Source organism: Centrocercus urophasianus, unplaced genomic scaffold (assembly GCF_019232065.1).
Source record: "Centrocercus urophasianus isolate 14NV4802_14NV808 unplaced genomic scaffold, USGS_Curo_1.0 seq_12, whole genome shotgun sequence".
In the NCBI taxonomy this organism is placed as follows: Eukaryota; Metazoa; Chordata; class Aves; order Galliformes; family Phasianidae; genus Centrocercus; species Centrocercus urophasianus.
This window is the reverse complement of record NW_024884364.1, coordinates 31,217,593-31,238,368: the sequence shown is the minus strand read 5'-3', so window position 1 is coordinate 31,238,368 and position 20,776 is coordinate 31,217,593. Positions and strand designations below refer to the sequence as shown.

General features: G+C 39.6%; 1 protein-coding gene across 4 annotated transcripts in view; it reads left to right on the top strand.

Moving 5' to 3' along the window:
- ERG (ETS transcription factor ERG) overlaps window positions 1-20,776 on the top strand; it is a 108,498-nt gene that overhangs the window by 64,864 nt on the left and 22,858 nt on the right. For all 4 annotated transcript variants that reach the window (XM_042810700.1, XM_042810698.1, XM_042810699.1 and 1 more), the window contains exon 2: window positions 10,454-10,671. In XM_042810700.1, the coding sequence (XP_042666634.1) occupies window positions 10,454-10,671 (218 nt within the window). The remainder of the gene's footprint in view (window positions 1-10,453; window positions 10,672-20,776) is intronic.

The following is a 20,776-nucleotide window of genomic DNA, read 5'->3' as shown; positions in this document are numbered from 1 at the left end:
AAAAGGAAAAGGAAAAGGAAAAGGAAAAGGAAAAGGAAAAGGAAAAGATTTTTTTTAAATAATTATTAAATGTTCTACTTTTGTATTGGCAATTTTCTTTATAATCAAATTACTTAAGAGCCGTAATGACTTCAATTAACCATACCAGTCTCCTTGAGTGAACTCATAGTTAAGCTAAAATGACAATATCCTACTTTATACTGGTTCAGCAAAGCAGGTTGAATATGCTTAAATCTAAGCACATGCTTAACTTTGTCATTATTTTGCTAAGTACTTTCCTGTGTTAGTCTTTGCAAGTGTAGAAGTGTCTTAATACTGTGACATTCAACCCCATATTAATTTCATTAGTCATGTTTTGTGGCAAATGACTAAAATAACATGCACTGAATTATGAACCAATATATTCATTATAAACAATTATAGGAAGGTATGTTAGGCTATACTCTATAAAGGTTATCATGACGGGAAGCCATATTTTATATACTCACTGGGCATACTTGAAAAGTTCATTCTGAATTTAGAAAGATTACCCATCTGGGCAATACTCCATATGCTATTAAAATGGGGAGTACAATGAGTAGTATGAGAGGCATAGAAATGTGTATATTCACCACATACACAGAAGATCCAGGATAAAATGTGGCTGTGGAAAAGGAAGGGAAGCTAATGTAAGCAAAGGACTTCTCTGTTACAGTGCAGAAGTGGAGAAAACTCTTGATATAGTAACTTCTTGAAGAGTGATAGCAATTCGCATTTTAATTTCATTTATCTAGTGGGGAAAAGTCAGTCAAAAATATCATATCCAAATGTATCAAATACATTTGGAAGTAAATGAAAGCATTATTATAAGTAAAGGTCACTTAAGTGGTATTTTTTTGCAGAAGCTATCAAGCAGGGAAATTACTTCAGTAGACGCTGAATGTGAGGACTGTTCTCTAAATAAGAAGGTCAGAATTTCAGATGTGTATGAAAGGGAGCACAGGGGAGCATCCGAAACCTTCACAGGGTAAAGCAGCAGGTGAGAGGGCCCTCAGCTGCAGTGGTCCTTGAGCTGCAGGAATAGCCATCAAGGGCACTGGTGAACAGTCCCTCCAGCCTCTCTCCAGGCTGGTCACTGTGTCTGGCTGCTGATCTGAGAGCTCTGGCCAGATTTAACTGATGATATGCCCAGTGGACACCCTTTTGATTTCTCCCAGGTGTTTTGTTGTTGTTGTTGTTGTTGTTTTCTGTTTGTTTGTTTGTTTGTTTGTTTGAGATAGCTTATGTTATACTGGGAGTTACTAGCAATTTTTCTAACCATAAAGTGAGTGACTTGCTCACTGTGCATGCAAGTACACACATGCACATGTGGATGAGCAAAGTACAAAAGTGGACTGTGGGAAAGGGATGGGTTGCCTGCAACATTGGTGTTCAGCTCATGGCCCTCATCCAAGTGTTATTTCCCCAGTGTCACTAGGCATTCACAAAAAACAAAGGTTTGTCAGAAAGGAAACTAATTTGGATGCCCTTTTCAGTTTTGTCCCTACTGTTTAATTAATTCATCAGTACCTTATTGGTAAGGTATTTCTCATCACTTTCCTGGTGAGTTGTCTGTGGTATGCAATACACCTTCAAGAAAAGTATTTTAAATCCTAGATGATGATGATGATGATGATGATGATGATGATGATGATGATTCATAGACTGAGGATGGAATTATCTAATAATTGTATACAGAAGCTTTTGTTTGTATATATGATGGCCATATATAATTATATATACAAATATATCAACCCGCCACAGTTAATAAATATTAAACTTAGTATAAATGCAATATATAATTTTGTAGTTTTGGCTAAGTGGTAGGAAAAAGAGCTGCAAATACTACCATCTTGTCATAACACCAGAGAGATATTTGAATAAGGCAGAAAAAAAAAAAATAAATAAAAAATGGTATTTTTATTCTAAGAGTTTTCTGAATAAAGTTGCGAAAACCAGAGTACCAGGGCAGTTACTGTGTTTAAGCAACGCCTTTAGTTCAGACACATGACTGTCTCTGATAGACACACAGTAATTCTTCAAGATATTAATCCAAAATTCATACTATGAGAGCTGCCTGTGATGCCAAAGATACAAATAGGAAACACAGAAAAGGTAGGACAGGTTGTCTGGAATGGAATCGGTGTCTTGTTTTATGTAGATATTTTGGCCCAAGACTCTTCCCCTTTATCATTCTGGTCTATTGACAAATGGTCATAGCAGGTGTCACATGCAACACTTCCCACCGGGTTTTTGGGCCATTTCACAAATTTGCCACCTGTTTTGCCAAAAAACTTGTTGCATTAAAGATTAATGAGAAAGACAAAACAAAACAAAACAAAACAGATGTTTATGATTACTTTTTTGTTTGTTTTGTTTTAACGAAGCAGAAGTTTGCCTGCTTCTTCACATCAAGAAAGTCTACCAGAAAACCAGAGTAGAGGCAACAGGCTAAACACTGTGCTGAGGCAGAAATGAAAACGAGATTTATATGTAAGTTTTCACAGAATTATAGCCACTTTGGAGCCTTAGAAGTTAACAACCAAGCTTAAGGAGGAAAAAACGTAAAGTTTTCGGAGTTCATAATTGACAATACTATCAAGATGAAAAGGGAGAAAAGTCTATTGTATTGGCTGAAAAAAACATAGTTATTCAAACCTCAGTGTTAAAGCTCTTTGCAAGAATGGAAGTGCTAAAAAAAGCATACAAAGCTGCAATTTTTTAAATGTGTGAATACAGTATACAATCTGCAGGATGCAATTGTGTTTTTAGCACTGATGAATTAAGGCTCACATAATCATTGAGAAATACATTGAGGAATAGGTTGCTCAGAAAGTAATGCCTCCATGGAAACTATAGTAGATATAAAGAACATAGTAACGCTGTTTAATACAGCAAATTCTCAGCTGCAAACCAAATAGTTGTTGCCATTAGTCATGCATTTTCACTAGCAATGAGCAAGAGCTTGTATGCTGCTCTCATAAGAATCTGCACCAGTGGAGGTGACTCTTTCACAGCTGCTATGATGGTGTTGGAAGGAAAATGTTGCCCACACTGTCCATTTTTCATTGTCCCAAACAAGCGGAAGCCAGAAAGTGCCAAGTCTAGACTATGTGATAAGTGTGCTAGGACAGTCCAGTCAAGACTAGCCACATGCTCTACTGTCTTCAAACAGATTTATGGGGCCTGGTGTTATTGTGTTGCAAGAGAAAAGTTTCTTCTTCTCCAACCTAACTCGAAGTTTGAGCCTTCAGCTTAGTCAGTGTCACAATGCAGTGGTCAGAATTGATGGTTTGTCCAGGTTCCAGGAAATCCAGGAGGATCACCTTTTTCTCATCCCAAAAGACAGTGCACATTACTTTAATCACTGAGGTTTGTATCTTGAGCTTGTTCTTTGTAGGCAACTTTTCATGTCACTGCGCCAAGGGCTATCAAGGGCTATCCAAAGAGTCAAATCCAGCTCATAGTGATGACGTGACATTTTTTCACTGGTAATGATGTGAATCAGAATTCTATCACTTTCAGCCTATTACTTTACAAATATTGATTCAATACATCCTGACAAACTTACATACAGTGTTTCTGCTCCTGTGTGAGTATTCATAGTAGTCACCTAGTCACCTGGTGCAAACTTTGTGATATTCCAACATTGCCATCATCATCTCCAATTCACCGAAGCTGACATTCAGCTCCATACACAGTTCTCTGGTCATAATCCGCTGATTCATGCTGATGAGCTGATTGAAACACTCTTCATTTCCTTGTGTGACAGCTGTTCATGGCCATCTGGAACATGGTTATGTTTTTCACATTGCCATCACTGCTGCTGAAATGCACCACTCAGTACACACATCCACTGTTTGATATCCACTTATGTTCAATAACCATGCTGGTGCCTAGGATGCACATAGGCCGCTGGAATAAGAAAGGAATGAGCATTTTCTTTTTTGTCTGAAGTATTTCAGGTCTGATATGTGAACGCTTTTGAATCTTGTGAATTTTGAAGTCAGCTTTCACTTAGAGGCCTGGTCCTGTTCTTCACTGTGTGGACTGGTGTTGCTTCCTCAAGACTGACCCTGCTGGGATGTTGGTTTGAAGGCACTCAGATGTTGTATGTGCACTAAACTAGGTGCAGGGTGGAGACTTTCATCACTGTATTAGAACAAGCCCCCTGCTCTGCTTTGATGGTATAGTATCCAGGGTGTGTATGAAATGTATGTATGACTTGTATGAAATAGCTTCCTGTTTCCATTTATTTACTCTTGTTTTGTGGTTAAACTATGTATTTGCTCTTTACTTTCAGATTAAAATGGAAGGTAAAATAATTGATTGTGAGATGGCAACTCTTTAAATGAGATGCTTATAGATTATTCCTGATCTCTGAAGGGTAATGATTCATCAACTCTACTTGGTATGTTAATTTTTCCATAAGGGGTGTAGGGATGTACCAAATATGGCATTGAGCTTCACATGCGGAAGGTGTGTCTTCTAAAGCAAGACAACTTTTTGTCATTTTTACCAGAGCTTTCCCACCAGCAGTAGTGGAGCAGTAATTCTTTCTTGTTTTATGAATCACTTGGAGACCTGGATGTGAATGGTTTGTGCTACAAATATTGCCCAATGAAGAAAGCTGATGGCAAAAATAGAGTTTGCTGATATTTAGGAATGACAATCTGTATATTCAAAAACATGAGAAAGCACTACACTCTACATTTGAGTTTATAACATCTCAAAATTTGTTCATTAATACAAAAAGCATTAAACTTTTGGGCTTAGCCATGATGGCTTTGTTCACATTGTTAGTTCTAGTGAAGCCAGGAGAATGATTTACACAAAGAGGGCTGCACAATCACTCCTTACACATCTGTGTAAGATTTATTTCCCAGAAATAAATCTAGCCTGCAAGTTCATATCATCATTTTGATGAATGCTTGCTTATTCCTTTTTTTTCAAGTGGGAATGCAGCAGTGTCTTTCCTTTGCTTCCAAACATTCTTTATATTTGTCTCATTGAGAGGTGAAGATACCAGATAGTGGCAGCACCTAGCCTGTGTTTGGATTACTCCAGACTATCCAAGAGCTCATTGCAAATAAGTGGAGGATGTTAACTGAGCTGCAATAAGATTCTGATGGGTGGAGGTGAGGACAACATCTGTCTTTCTTATCTTGTACTTGCCAAGGCTTTCTGTTGTTCCTGAACTCTCTCATGAATATAATATGTGGATTTTTGTCTGATCTAATGAATCCAAGACTTAGAGATTTAGAAGGAAAACATATTCCAGATGTGTGCTGCAATTTCTGACTCAGGTGACTGCATTTTAAGTAGTAACATTTTCCAGTATGTTCCACACACCATACTGAATATCTCTCAAAGCCAGTTCTTAGGCAAACACTCAAAACAGAGTGGTAAGAGCATCAAGATTAATAAGCTATAGCAAGACTGAAACATCAATCATTTGTCTTTTGTTTCACTGATTATTGCTTGATGCAATGAATCAGAGGCTCAAACAATTGACCTTGAAGCAAGGCTGCAAATTTATTCTAGGTGTCCTTTAGCAGTTCAGCCACAGCTTGCTTTATCATGCAGTGATGCCTGTTTCAGACATGAGTGAAGTGCAGTGAAGTTTCAGGCTGGATGATCGCCCACTGCTCTGCAAGATTCTGGTGTCCAGCTTCCCATGTGATATCTATTCCAAGATGGAAATGACATTCCTCGCCTGTTTGAAATTAGGCTTTCACTCCAGATAAACAGCCTCCTAGAGCATCAGAAGACATAGTCTGTGGTAGAACAGAAGAATAGCAAGCAAGATTAGTGAATGTCTGAGCAAGCTGGTGTAGTTTGGGGTGATTATGCCAAGGTGCATACCATGTGCTGTCTTGCACACTTTCACTTGTTCCCTTTTTCAGTTATGATTGTGTTACAATTCATTTTAATGACAAATATTATCAAATATACAAAGAATACAGAGTGCAACCAGGCATGGAAATACTTAATAATGTTAATTACATGATCTTAATCAAAACAGTCTTTCTTTAGAAAATACACGTCCTTCCAAATGTAAATGTTTAGCAGAAACTTGATTGGAATTTTCTGGGAAAGTGGTGAAGCTAATCATTTCAATAACAATGAAGCATCTTCTTCTGATAAATATTTTGATAAACCTTCCCACATTGATCATTTCTTTCAATTGTACAATTAGTATATGAGAAGTATCTGTAACAAGAGCTTTGTATTTACAATTTTATATTAGAGTGTTTTAACATCTGCAAAGCACACATCTATACCTTAGAATCCATCCTTTCAATAAACTTTTTGGTGTAAGTTTTCATATAACAGCTTTTTGTCTAATTTAAAATGAAATTCCAATATCAGTCAGAATTCTTCACTGATGGGAGAATTCATTTTTTCTGACCAGCTGTGGATATCCAACACAAGGAAACAGCCTGTGTCTGAGAGGTTTGTGACTTTGTTTACACGTGCATGACCGTGAAATCAGATTAGAGAAAGTAGAAGTTGCTTCTATTAATGAGGAGAAATATTACAAAATCAGTGTAAAAACAAAGAAACAAAAAAAAAACTATAAATGTGCACAGACATACTGAAGATCTAAAGTTCTTGATTGCAGCATTACTGCAAGTCCCTCGCAGTCAGGGCTAACAGTTGCATTTTGGAGCATGGGAGAGATGGCTACACAAGGAGGAAACGTCTTTTTACTATCTGCAGCATCTCTCAGTGGACAAAGTGGTTGGCTTTATATTTGTGACTCATCGAGCATCATCCTCTAACTGTGAAGTACTGTGCAGCCCAAGATCCTGGTGTTTTGTGGCCAATATTCTCAAACATAGTGGTGTGCTTTGATTTCAACAGTGCTGGGCAGTAAGTTCTTGATTTCCAATGTCCTTAAAGCATTTTTTTGAGCAGCCAAGTTACTTGATAGATTTTTGCATAGGCATTGAGCATAGAAATGATCTAATATTCTAATAATACTAATAGGGATCAACTGAATATTCTTAGATAGTCATACACATACGCACACATACAGTGGCTGTGCTTCATGGAGATATGACTGCCATACAATGAATGCAAATGTTCATTTCTAAAATGAAAGCATACTTTATAGCATGAAGGTACAGAAATGTTTTTCATGCACAAGCAGGCATGTTTCCTAGTGAGAATTAACTTGAGAAAAAGCACTGCCATGTTAGAATGTTCTTCAAATTCTGTTTAAAATCTTGCAGTATTTTTTCCACTATAACTTTTATCGTGAGCAGATAAACTTCATTATCTCCTTTGCACACCTCATTATCTCCTTTAACCATTCCTTAATTTTGATCAAACTCTAGAAAAAAATATATATATATCTTTGCCCTTAGCTCCTGACATTGTGTATAAAGAACAATCAGTTTGCATATACTTCTCTTGATGGGAACTACTTCAATCACGTTTCCTGTAACTTCGTGCTTTTAGGCCAAGTAATCTTGTATTTGATTAAGTAAACACCTTTGTCCTAATGACTTCATGCCTACTTTAAAGGCGTTGCTCTACCTATTGTTTTACAGATTTGTCAGTCTGTTATTTTTTTTTTTTTCACTTATCAGTGAACTGTAAGTCAAAACTAAATAAAGATATTTTGTTCTTTTATCATTTATGCAGTCTGGCAGAGAAGGTTTTGTATAATACAAGGGATTAAAAAAAAAAGTGAAGGAACAGATTTTCATGTTCTGCTAGTGTTGTCATGAGAGGAAGTATTTGGAGAAAGAAAGATGAAGCAAAGAAAATCTGTGTCCAATATTGACTTCAGATAGCATTAGAAGTGGTTCTACTTCACAGACTTTCATGGAAGTCCTCCCCACCTGCAACTACAAGCAGTCTGTGTGGATTTCTTCATATCACATTACCCCAGAAACTGATTACTAGAGGTGAAAGACAAGACTACATTTCTGAGATGTCATGAGATTAATGACATCTGCCCCATCCAGTAGTGAAATCATTCCCATAAAGGTGCAGAACTTGGCAAGATCGAAAAGAGCTTTATCATGAATGTTTTGTAACTCTTTTGCTTTATCCCACTTACTGCTTGATGTTGCCAAACTGTTCCAGTAACAGTATTAGTTATGAATGAGAAAAAAAAAGAAGAGATTAACATGCAAATGTTTAACGAAGAGCATTTACTAGAAATAAATTGGCATCCATATATAAAACTCCTTCACCAAAAATAGTATTATTGTCTTTATTTATCTATGTTTATATATATCTATGTTTATTTATGTCCAGATTATGCAGCTGTTCTTCATGATGATAAAGGCTGACAAGTTGATATTATATTTGATCCAGGCATTAGCATTTAGGATTACAGCAGAAAGTGCATTTCTAAGTCCCTGTATTTAAGAATGAAATATCCATTCTGCCTTTTATCATCCATTTGGTACACTAGTTTGCTGCTAGAGTCTTCATTTTTTGGCTTATCTAGGGTTAAGACTTGAAGGCTTTAATTAGTAAAGAGAAATGAAGGATGGACCAGATGAAATGATGCATATCAGGAGCAGCTGAATTTTATTTTTTATCTGTTTTTTTGGAATATGGAATTATGTCAGTTGTCATACATTCTTATATAGTTGAGAAGTGTTTCATGATGCTATTTCTATGCTTTGCCACAGTATGTGAGGTTATATAAGGTTTTATTAATCTGTAATTTTCAGCATCACTGTGTCTTGCAAGATTGGTGAATTCAGAAGTTCCTAGGCCAGACATCTTCACTTTTTAAAATCACTAGGAGGTAAGAAGTCAGCAGTTAACAACCTTCAACGCACAGCTCCAATCCATGCGTTGCAGAAAACTTCTCCCTGTGTATAGGGATGTGCAAGGACCACATATGCCACCCCATTGCTCTTGCTGGTAAATTTACAGGGCTTGACTGCATTTGCATGAGAGGTCAGTAGGCATGATCATCTGCATCCTGGCTGACAGGAGGAGCAGCAGAACTGATGCTAAATACAGTTACTATGCTTCCCACAGTGAAATATCTATCTCAATGTGCAAGAAGAGCAAAAAGATAGTTAAGGAGGAAGTAAGGCTAATTCTAATTTAGACCATACTCTCTAGCTATGCAGGCACTTCAGCATTATGCAAAAGCTCAGTTGACCAAGACAGCCTTCTTTAATGTGCACACGGGAGAGATATTACCTGTCCTAGTGTCCTTCAAGACTGCCAGCAAAGATCAGAGAGAACTTGAAGAAAAACATCAGAAATTCTCACTATCATAGGAAATGCATTAAGGAGATGTCACATAGTAACAAACCCAATGGCACCCAAAGTTGGCAGAAACTCAGTTATTCCTACAGGGCCTTTTCAGAGCAGTCATCATACCCTAAGTGATAGCTAAAAGGATGGAGTACAGAGTACTGTTAAATCAGAGCACAACTCTATCTGGCTTTTGAAACTGAAATTCACTTTGTATATAGAAAGACATTTTTCCCTGAAGTGTTACGTCTGAGTCCTTTTCCTGGCTTCATTTATGTTTGTCTTGTTTTTTTGACATAGTTTTTTAGATATTCACATAATCCTTATTAACTGGGTTCATACTTTCGATGTTCACTGTCCTCAGAAAGTTAAACTGTGTGCACTTTCCTTTTTTTGTGCAATATAACATGTATCCTTACAACAGACAATATTTACAGTCACCAGTAATGTCAATAAATAGCAACACCACATGCTTTAGTTTACACTTGTGACTATCCTAAGTATTCCTAAATTTACTTACATTGGATGGCCTCAGGTCAAACAGGAACAAGAATAAAATTGCTTCATTTCACTTGTGTGGTAATGGTAAGAAATGTATCTATTATACAATGTTTGATGCCTACTATTTTAAAATGCCTTTTAGTATGTAGTATACAGAGTGGAATCATATCCTATATTTGCAATCTGTACCTGCTTTCTCCTGTATAATTCACACCCAGCTGTGTCTTGGCATCCCATCCAGGTAGGAATTGGCCTCAGTCCCATAGGAAGGAAGAGGAGCTCCCTATGAGTCAGCAAGTCTCATATTCTGGACATGTTGTGCTGATGTCAGCTGGCACCCACAATTAGATCTGGCCCTCCACATCCATATCTGAGATGTGAGGGGCCAGAGCTATTTTCCCTGCTCTCTCTATCCCACCTCCCTGTTGCTATTCCCAAGCATTTAGATGAGTATGTATATGCCTCTCCTCTGCTGTTAACAGGTGTCAGGTATGAGGCATGTTGTCCTTCCCTGATGTGTGTCTGGCACCATGAGTCCTCACATCTGCCAGCAGCAAGGGCTCACCTAAAAAATGACAGTTTCCAGGCAAAAAAAAAAAAAAAAAATGTTACTCATAAGGTAAATGAACATTACTTTTTTTGATAGGTAGTATCTGCTCTGAAATGCTGACACACTGACTTGTCTTGTTTGCAGGAAGCATTATCAGTGGTGAGTGAAGACCAGTCCTTGTTTGAGTGCGCCTACGGATCGCCCCACCTTGCGAAGACAGAGATGACGGCCTCCTCCTCCAGTGAATATGGGCAGACATCAAAGATGAGCCCGCGCGTTCCCCAGCAGGACTGGTTATCACAGCCCCCAGCCAGAGTCACCATCAAGATGGAGTGTAACCCAAACCAGGTTAATGGGTCAAGGTAATAATTACAGTGTTACCATTACTGATGTACTTTTTTATTATAGAATGATAGAATGATTTAGGTTGGAAGGGACCTTTAAGATCATCTAGTTCCAACCTCCTGCTATTGGCAGGGACACCTCCCTCTAGACCTTTCAAACAGCAGCTTGGCAACTTCATCTCCCAGTTCCCTCAGAACCTGTGGATGGACCTCATTGAGTCCTATGGACATGTACACCTTCAGATTCTTTATATGGTCTCGATCCTGATCTTCACTTACAGCAGGCAGATCTTCTTTCTCCAGGTTCTTACCTTTGCTTTCTGCAGCTTGGGCAGTATGGCTAGAGCCGTTGTCAGTGAAAACTGAGGCAGAGAGCCTGCTCTTGTGAGCTTGGGCAATACATTTCTGTGTTCCCTCTGACTGGATAATTTAGGATATGAACTTACACTGTACTCTAGGTGTGTCTCGCTCCAATTTATAGGAAGGAGATGAGGTTCTTTTAATATCTGTGTACCCGGTGTGAGATTAAGAAACAACGGTTCATATGTTGTTGCATCCAGTTTATTACTAAAACCTAATCAGGGAGACGGGGAAGGGAAGGAGGGCGATAGAAAAGATGGAAAAGAAGCAGGAGTTGCGTAAAGCGGGGAGAGTCACCAGCAGGATCCAGCAGCGGTCCTGTTGCACGGTGTTTGAAGGTCCCAGGCAGACGCAGCAGGGGGACAGGGAGCAGCAGCGTGGCCGGCCTTGGGCAGCAGGCAGGTAGACGAGGAAGTTGAGGAGCCAATTCTTGAAGTTGCAGCAGCGTTCAGGCAGCAAGCACAGGAGAGTTCGACAGCATGAAGGAGTCACCTCACGAAGAATCTGATCATCAGGAATCCCTCCTCTTCTTCAGGAAGAATCTGCTGCCAGAAATCCTTCGTTCTTCATGAGGAATCTGTTGTCAGGAAACCCCTGTTCTTCTTCCTGAGGAGTCTGTTGTCAGAAAACCCATCCTCATGGTTTTCAGTTCCTCTTTTATCCTCCTTGTTCTCCTGCCTAGGTGACAAGGATGGGCCTTGAGCAAGAGTAATTGAGTACCCCCTGAGATGGCCATCATCAGGAGATAGATAGGTCCACACAAAGGAGCACTTCACAGCTATTTAGCTGCAGCTCATCTCGCTCTGGTTGCCCCTGACTTTGCCCATCTGTGTCTTTCAGACAAAGGATTTCACAACCTTTGCCCATGACTTGCCTGGACTTGTTCATCTGTGTCCTTCAGACAAAGGATTTCACAATCCTTGCTCGAGACTTGAACAAGTCCATCTGTGTCCCCAGCAAGCTTTAAGACGCAGAAGTTAACAGAATAATCTCTTCCAAGGTGAAAAAGCATATACAAAAGCCAGGAAAATGTGCCTGGGATGTGATTTTGGGCAGCTACTTTGATCCATCCATGGAGTATGTGGTCTTACACTCAACTGAAGTTGTCAAAATACAATGGTTTGGTCTTATTGCTCTTCCTTTAAAATATAAGCAAATGGAGAAACATAGAAAGCAAATTCTTGCAATGTCAGGGGGAAATAATTACTGATTTTTACTCTTATATTTACTGCCATTACAGTGCTGCAAGCTGTAATCATAGAGGTGGTTTTTACAAGTACGTGCAATGAAGAAATACCATATGTATAGAGGCAATAGGGGTGTAAAAGGAATGGGAAAATAAATTACTGAGCTTAGCAGGCAATAGTCACAGCATGTAAGTGTATTCACATCTATTTTGTAGATGTCATTGTCATGGAGAATTGTGTGGATTAAGTTGAAAAAGTAATGCATTAGCTTTTGTGGATATTGACTGGTGGCTCTCCCAAACATAAGAGCAAGCACTCTGTGTTTTCCCTTCTGAAAAAGCACAGTGCATTTTCTTTTTCAAGGAAACTATCCAAGCATGTGCTTTCCTGTCTAAAATGCCTGACTGTCTAAACAGTTTTCCTTTGGTGTTCCTGAAGGGCAGAGGTCCAGAATACTCAACAATTGCTGGTGATATAACAGTGAAGACCATGTTTCACATCACTCTGTCACAAACACCAGCCTACTAATCCCGTTTCCTAGCACAAACCATTTAGAAAAACACTCAGCCATAGGCACTGTTACTGTTCATGTTTGCTGTGCTAATGTCATGAGCACCATGAAGCAGGACAAAGTGGTTTGACAGCTTATTACACTTCACTTTTTACTAATAAGGATGGAAATTGTGCCAAAGTCAAATCAGACTTTCCAGTGAATAGACAAAGACTTGAGATATGGAGAAATAAATGGTGAACTGAAATCACCAAGGATTAAGGAATTCTTGTGAACCTATGTGTAATGAATCACTCCTAGTGAGATATTTTTTCTTGTGTTGTTTTTTTGTTTTATTTATATGTGTGTGCTAAGCAAGTGCACAGATATGATGGCAAATTGTATATGGATTCAAAATTAGTTTCACCTGCTTCCTAAACTTCTGAGTATTTCTTCTAAGATTTACATAATACAACTGCTCACAGTTTTTCTCAATGTAAAGTTCACAAGGTGCATTAGGGCAGTGTTAATAGTTGGGGTAATAATTCATAAAGTATACATAATGCATAACATGATTCTGTGATAGTATGATAAGTGAAGTCAGTCAGCCTGTTTCCACATACTCCTAAATCTTAAGGAAAAGCCTAGATCCACTTGAAATCTTTGATCAGTCACATTTTAAACGCAGCAGCAAATTTTGCATTTGCTATCCTGAAATATGCAACTGTCCTGAATAGTGGCAGAACTATCCTGAATCACAAGTACGTTCCTGTGGCAGCTCAAGTACAATTGTAGGCAGTAATATTATCTTTTATTAGGCTGGGGGGGACCCAAGCCCTGTCTCACAGTTCAGAGAGGTCTAAAAGTGTTGTGGATGGATGTGCTGCTGGGCACATCTGTGCAAGCTGTACTCTTAACTACAAAATATCTTGGTCAGAAGAGTTGTTTTCTAAAGGGCATGTTATCGTTGACTATAGAGAAAACCTTTTTACAATAAGGGTAGTGGAACAGGTTGCCCGGAGAGGTGGTGGATGCCCCCTTTGTGTAGACATTCAAGGACAGCCTGGATGGGGCTCTGAGCAACCTGATGTAGCTGAAGGTGTCCCCGTTCATTGCAGGAGAGTTGGACCAGATGGCCTTTAAAGGTTCCTTCAAACTCAAATGGTTCTATGATACTGTAATATAATGGAAATAAAGACACTGCAGTTCAGTGCAATGTATGTATCACTTACAAATCTGAAAATCATTTATTCCTTCCACAAGTGCCTTCTTGCTTTTGCCATGTTGGTTCGTCACTGCTTTCCTGGCATATCATATGCTGCTTGTCAGCAGATTATCTGTCTTCCCCACCTTGATCATTTATTTCCTTAAATTAAATTCTCAAGCCCCAAAAGTGCTATTTCTAGGATCTCTGAAGTTCCTTCATAATTGTCTTGCAGTGTATGAGCTTGAGTCTGAATAACGCTGTGCACAGAGAATACAACACAGTGTGCCAGGCCCCACAGAGTAGCAACCAGAGAATGGTTCATTTTATGATTTTGTGCTGCCCAACTCTTGCTTCCCTCTCTGTTAAGCTGCTTCCTGACCATATATTCTGCTGTCTGGAACAGGATATAAAGTTTTAGGAGCGTACTGGACCTCTTACACATCAACAATTTAGTACTCACTCAAGGCAGAAATGTACTCACTCTGCTCAGACTCTACCCAGATGTACTTAGGCTGTAATTGCTCAACATTAAATCTCAAGCCATAATAGCCTCAGAACTGGTGCTCTTGTGAATACTGAAGAAAATAACTGTAGAATGAAATTAAAGGGTTATTTCCAGTGCAGAGGGATTAACTACACAAATTTGCTGCACAGCACCTGAAAATATAGCCTAAAGGCCTACCTTAAATTAAATAAAGCAAGAAAAGTTTAAATTAAAGCTGTCACTTACCTTGCTGTTGTTGCATTTATAATATAGATTGTCACACATAGTATCAAATTCAGTTTCTTCAGATCCATTATGCTGGTTCAGACCTTATATTTCCTCCAGGTACATAAATCTAATGAGACCTTTTGTGCCACTATATAATCACTCCTTCACCTGAATGTAATAATATTGTTTCCAGCTGTTCAGTAGTGCTCTTGAGTTAGACCAAAAGATTCACCCTGCTATAGTAAGGCACCATTACATAGTCCTGGAGATTGCCTATGTCGCAGTGTTACTTACTTTATTGTTTATTATTCTTTATATATTTTATCAAATTAAGAATAACCAATTTTAGTACAGTGAATGAATGCAACTCATATTATGCATTTAGGGTGAAATTCACCTATGTGGAAGTCTCTCATGAGGCCTTGGATACAACATTTAGGTCTGTGAATTACTCAGTGGGTTCTGACAAACCTTACCTATCTATTCCCACCATCCCCTGGGTGGGGATGTGCAAATGTAGCTTGGAAGTTCTACATTTACTGGTAGGTAATTCTTCTTTTTTAAGAGAGTCTGGAGTGGAACATAGGATCTTATTCAGACCTCAGATAAATTTTACTTGCCATGAACAGTGTGATGATTTCATTGAAAAAGCATTTTAAATGTTAGTTACAGTGAAAGCACAGCAAAAAATTCTCCAATGCAGAAGTTTCAAAGAAATGCCAAAAATAATTAGTTGTCATTAAGATTTAATCATGTGCAAAATGTTGTTTTAAGTGCTACCAATTGTTGCTTGAAAAGCATTCAAAAATGAAATTATCACTTAATATATCTTTTCTGCTGGCTCTTTTGGGAAATACCATTTTTCTTTGCGTGTTAGTGTTCCATATTTTCATCAAACAGCCCCTGAACTAGCTGGATTGAGTGCATGTGACACACAGGAGGAATTTTAGAGTCCAAAGTGGCCTCTTGTTATTTCTTTTCCTCTTGCCCCCTCTTGATGTAAGCTCTCCTAAATGGGAGCTATTTCATGCTATATAAACAAACAAATTGCCATGAGTAGCATGTGAGGTACCTTGCATAGTCTAGTTATGTGCCAGCTTACTTGCCCAGTCACAAAGGACATCTGTTCATCTATACAGAGTTCTGCATTGCAGCACGACAGGACCATCCCTCTCCCAGAGAGCAGGCCGATGTCCTTTAAGCTACGTAAGGCACATCTGCATTATGCTCTAGTCTGTGGGATGATGCTGATGGCTCTAGTTTGAGCATTTGCACATCCTTTGTGCATCTAGCACATCAAGAAACAGGGTTGATCTGCAATAATTACTGTAATATCACTTGTTTTTCAAGGGCATGGCTTTTTCCACCACTGGAGCATAACGCTGCAGTGGAGGTTCAGTGCCATCCCATCCACATCTGGTTGGATAACACCAGCATGCATTTTTGGTAAACCTCAGCTCAGACTAAACAAACAGGGTCCAAAACCCATGGCAGTCAATGGGATTCTCTCCTTGGGCTCAACAAGGATTGAGTCAGCCTCTGTGTCAATCCACAGCAAAGCTGGGAGACCTTCGCTGTGCTTTCCTAATACTCTTATTGGAGCTGCCTATATAAATTAACATTTATCTTGTATAAAAGGACATGGTGTTAATTATCTCAGTCTTACCATCTTTTTTCCCACTGACTGGGTGGTTGGTGGCTGCCTACCAGACTGGAAAAACTTCATGGTCTTCTTCATGCAGGGCTTTATGTGCGGCTACCCTGAGAGGTACATCTTCACTCTGAAAATCCACTGGCTTAACAGTAGCGTGTCTATGTGTGTGTGCATGGTTTGGCTCTGTTCTTGAGGCAAACATGTTGCCAAGGAAAAAAATAACCCCCCTCTCTACTATCATAGCTACCTGTTAGCAGTTTTTTTTGGGGGGGGTTGAGCTGGCAGGAGCTAGTTTTAAGAAGCTTTTCACCCTGGGGTAACGTCAGTTCTTAATTGGAGTGGCTCTATTTTGGATTGACCGCTGATGCTTAAGTTGTGTGCCCAAACTTAGGAGTTTAAGAGGGAGATGAGGAAAGCCAAAATTTCCGAAGTGCTAAGCAACCAAAAGCTCTCATATGGGCAGTGAAATATAAAATTAGTCTTCAAACATTGACACAGGACCTCACAAAAGTTAGAGTCACCGTCATTATTTATGACTGTTCCTATCATTACTGCTTTATTTCCAGTACAGTATTTACCGTGTTTAGAGCATTTAGAGACAGCGGTTGTGGTGTTCCCCCATGCTGGCACAGTACAGGCTCTGACAGTAAATAGGTTGTCTCTGAATCAGCGTGTTTGGAAATAACTCTTCTCTCTCCATTAATAGCTATTTGGTTTTGATCAGGGTGGGATCAGTGAGGGTGCTCAGAATTTGAAGCTTGGTACCAGCATTTTCAAGACAAAACAGAACGTGAGTAGGAAGAAGAAAAGTGGCCGATCTTCTCTGACTATGCATTTCACACCCATCAGCCTCACAGCCCAGTAACACTAATCATGAAAATCAGCAGACATTCCACAGACACGGGGGATTATGATTTCCATACAAGATGTCATTTCTGCTTATGCTTGGCATGCTCTGCTTTGCTAACTCTCTATATGATCCCTGCCCACAAAAGAAGGCACATGCGGCTTGGGAAGGGCCCTGTCTCCCAGTATTTCATATTTTATGAAACCACAAATACAACAGTCTTACAAGCTCTTGAAATGAAATACAATTTGAGAAATGTAATCCATTACCATTATAATAGAATTTCTATAAAAATAATAAAAGAAAAACAAGAGAAAATAGACCCTGAAAGTTATAGGCCAACTGGGAAGTCATTGTGGCTTTGGCCAAGCTATCGCCATATCAGAATTCAGTGTTCTCCCAGGCAGCAATCTAATTGTAAATTATGTACATAAGGAACATCATTTCTTAGCTTTGGCTTTTAGTGACCCCATTCCCTTCTTTCCCTTTCTTCACTCCAACCTCACACATAAGAAATATTGAAGTGTTTGCACTAATGGAGGAATGACAACGTGCAGTCAAACTTAAACCAGCTGTTTCCCCCCACTGTGAACACTAAGAGCCGAGCTGGTAATATTTATAGCTTGACTGGCCTCTAGTGAGCCAGACGCTGACTGCCTTAATTTGCCATGATGGCCTTAAGGCTTGAAGCAGCTGTGGGCTGCAAGATAGCTGGGAAAGTCATGCAAAAACAGAAACAACAGGAAAAAAAAAACAAAAACATTAAAAAAGATTGCTTCAATTAGCAAAAGTTATTGTTAGATTGAAAATGAACTGCTGCTGCATATACAACTCAATAAACAAGCATGTTTTGTTTTGCTTACAGAAAGCCAACAAAGTGCACATGCTGGCATGTGGTGTTTGCTTTCTCCTTTTCTTGAAGAAAAGAACAAGGCACTCTACAGGGGACCCCTTAGGGATCCAGGGGCTATGTAACCCTGAGCACTATGAGGCCTGGGGAAGGCCCCCAGTGGTACTGACTCTCTTCTGGATGCTGCAGTGGGTGTTAGTGTGTGACTGCCCCATGCGCAGCTTCTCCACAGCGCTGGTTTGTTGAGACCCTGTTTGGTTGCCCCCACGTAGCCCAACATGGAGCAGTGCACCTCCATGAGTATGTTGCCCCAGGAGGACTTCAGTTTTCCTTTATTTCTTTTGTTTTTGTGGGTCTGTATTTGACTCACCTTCTAGCAAAGATAAACAGACTGTCACCATGGCTTCAGCATCAGCTTTAGCCAGCTTTAGTGGGCAGCACTGATCCTGGGGGGCTTCCCTCCCTTCCACCCTGACCATCCCCTTCCTGTGGATGAGCACTGCCTTTCACGTGGCCACCCGAACAGGGAGGGGGAGTGATTTAAGCCATAGCCAGGCACTAAGTTACTCATCCACCCACCTTTCTACCCTCCCATTTATTTGCTTATTACTGTGTGTGCGCTAGGAAGCAGCTCGCTAGCACAGTTCACCGAGCAGTTGAGTGAGGCCTTGTGTGTGCACCCCAGGGATGCTTTGACCTACTTGTGTTTTTGTTGTTTTGTGGTTTTTTTTTGGCATTTTCATGTGTGCTATGCCCTAGTCCTCTCTTTTGTGCTGTCACTAGAGATTGTTACCAATGGGATACTGACAGGACCCCTCTTTATGTGTGGCTGCTCTTAGCAGATGGGAATCCCACTGATTCTTAAAAATGGAAGTGGAAGCATACAGGTGCAGGAGGGTGAGTATAGGGCTGCAGGTGTGTCACTCTTTGAGTTGATATTCTGGACTGAAGTGTATGAGGTGAGCTTTATGAAACAACAATGTACCTCAAAGTAACAAGTCCCAGGGATTTGGGTATTTCTCCATGGACCATTTTCCCAGTGATGACTCATTTTGGGGAGAAAGCACTGGCCAATTTCACTACAGCTAGAGCAGCTGCATTGAGTGGACATGAGTCTGAGAATGCTTTGCAATACGCTCTGTATGAGCTGACCCTTACGTGGTATCATTTTGGCTAACTATGGCTGAACTTTGGCTAACTTTTGGCTGAATTTATATATGTTGGCCTTAATTCCATTCCATTCCTTTAAATCTGGCTTTGTTCAGCTCCCTCTTTTCTTTGTATGTATGGAATGGCGACACTATAGCTCTGCTGGGGACATTCCTTTCTTTCTCAGAATGCTGGCATTAAAAAATGGGTGAGGAGAGAAAAACAGAAAGGTCTGTTTCTACAGGACAGTGTCAGTGTTTGTCTGCAGAAGAAAAATTTATGGTAGCTCAGTATTTCCTCTGACCTGACCAGTCCAAGGCTGATCAGAGGACCACACATGGAAATCTCTTTGAAGATGTTTTTATGCAACTCTATTGTTCTGAGATCACTTTTCTGTAAGTAACTCTATAAAGAAGTTACCCAAGCTGTGGTTATTGAATTAACTTAGACAACGTGTAGATATTTAGAATACACAATTTTTCTCATCTCCGAAATCTGGGAATGTTAGAAACAGGGATTTATATTATAGGAATGTAACAGATCATGTAAATTTTACTGGTTCCTTATCTTTTTTTTTTCCTTACACCTTGCATTTTAAAACAACACAGGTGTTTTATGTCACACTGGGAAAATAGTAGCAAAGGAAAGAGGAAAAAGTGTGCTTCATACACTTATTTATGAACTCGCGAACGCTTTCATCAGTCAGCGGTTGGCAAAATGCCAATCATCTTGAGTGGGACAGGGTGCTAAATTTGAACACCTTGATTCTAAGTAACACTGAATGAAGGCAAAGCTTCCAGATCTGGGACCCGTGGAGAAATACTTTTGTTTTGACAAACATTTATCAGCAATCAGAGCTGACTCAGCTCTGGACTGGATAAAGTGCTTTTGGGTAGCACGACTGCAGCCTTTACAGTTTCTTTTCTTATTGTTTGGGTAAATTCCAGGTATAACATAGTATATTTGCAAAGGGTAAAAATAACGTGCAGCTGTGAAGAAAAACATCTCAGGTTACATTTCAGACCTGGAGCCAGGGATGAATCACTGCAGAGCTGCACCGTTTGCACTGGGCACAGGTCATGAAAAGCTGCTTTTCCACTGCCCCTGCTCCCTTGGTGGCTCAGAAATACAGCAAGCTCACAGAATGTCCTTAAAAAAAAAAAAAAAAAAAAAAAAAGCCATTGAAGACAATCATTCTTTTGTTCTTCTGGGCACTAAAACACAATTCTCTAATGTCTACTTGTATTTTCAGTTTTGCTTTCTATGCCAGCTCCAGCCACCAGAATTGAGCCCTGGCTAAGTGGTACACATAAGCACACGCTCAATTTGAATTACCCAAGTAGTTGTGTTAGCTCCTACAGAGCTTCTTACATGCTTCAAGTTAAGCACAGGAGGTTTGCTGAATTGGGGATCTTTTGGTCCACCTAGTACACCAACAGGGCAAAACTCTTGATTGTTTCCTTCTGGGTTTTAATGAAAAATTATAATCCATTTATGATCTTCTACCCCACCCTCTGTCTGTTTATATTCATATTGGAGAACCAGCTCAGCAGCCCTGTCAGGCTGCCAAAAGCTGTCTGCTGCTACTGGATATTTCACATCACTTACTGCTCTGTGTTTACAAGAGTGTTTTTAATGCACAATTACCCTTGGAAGTGGTGTAGGCT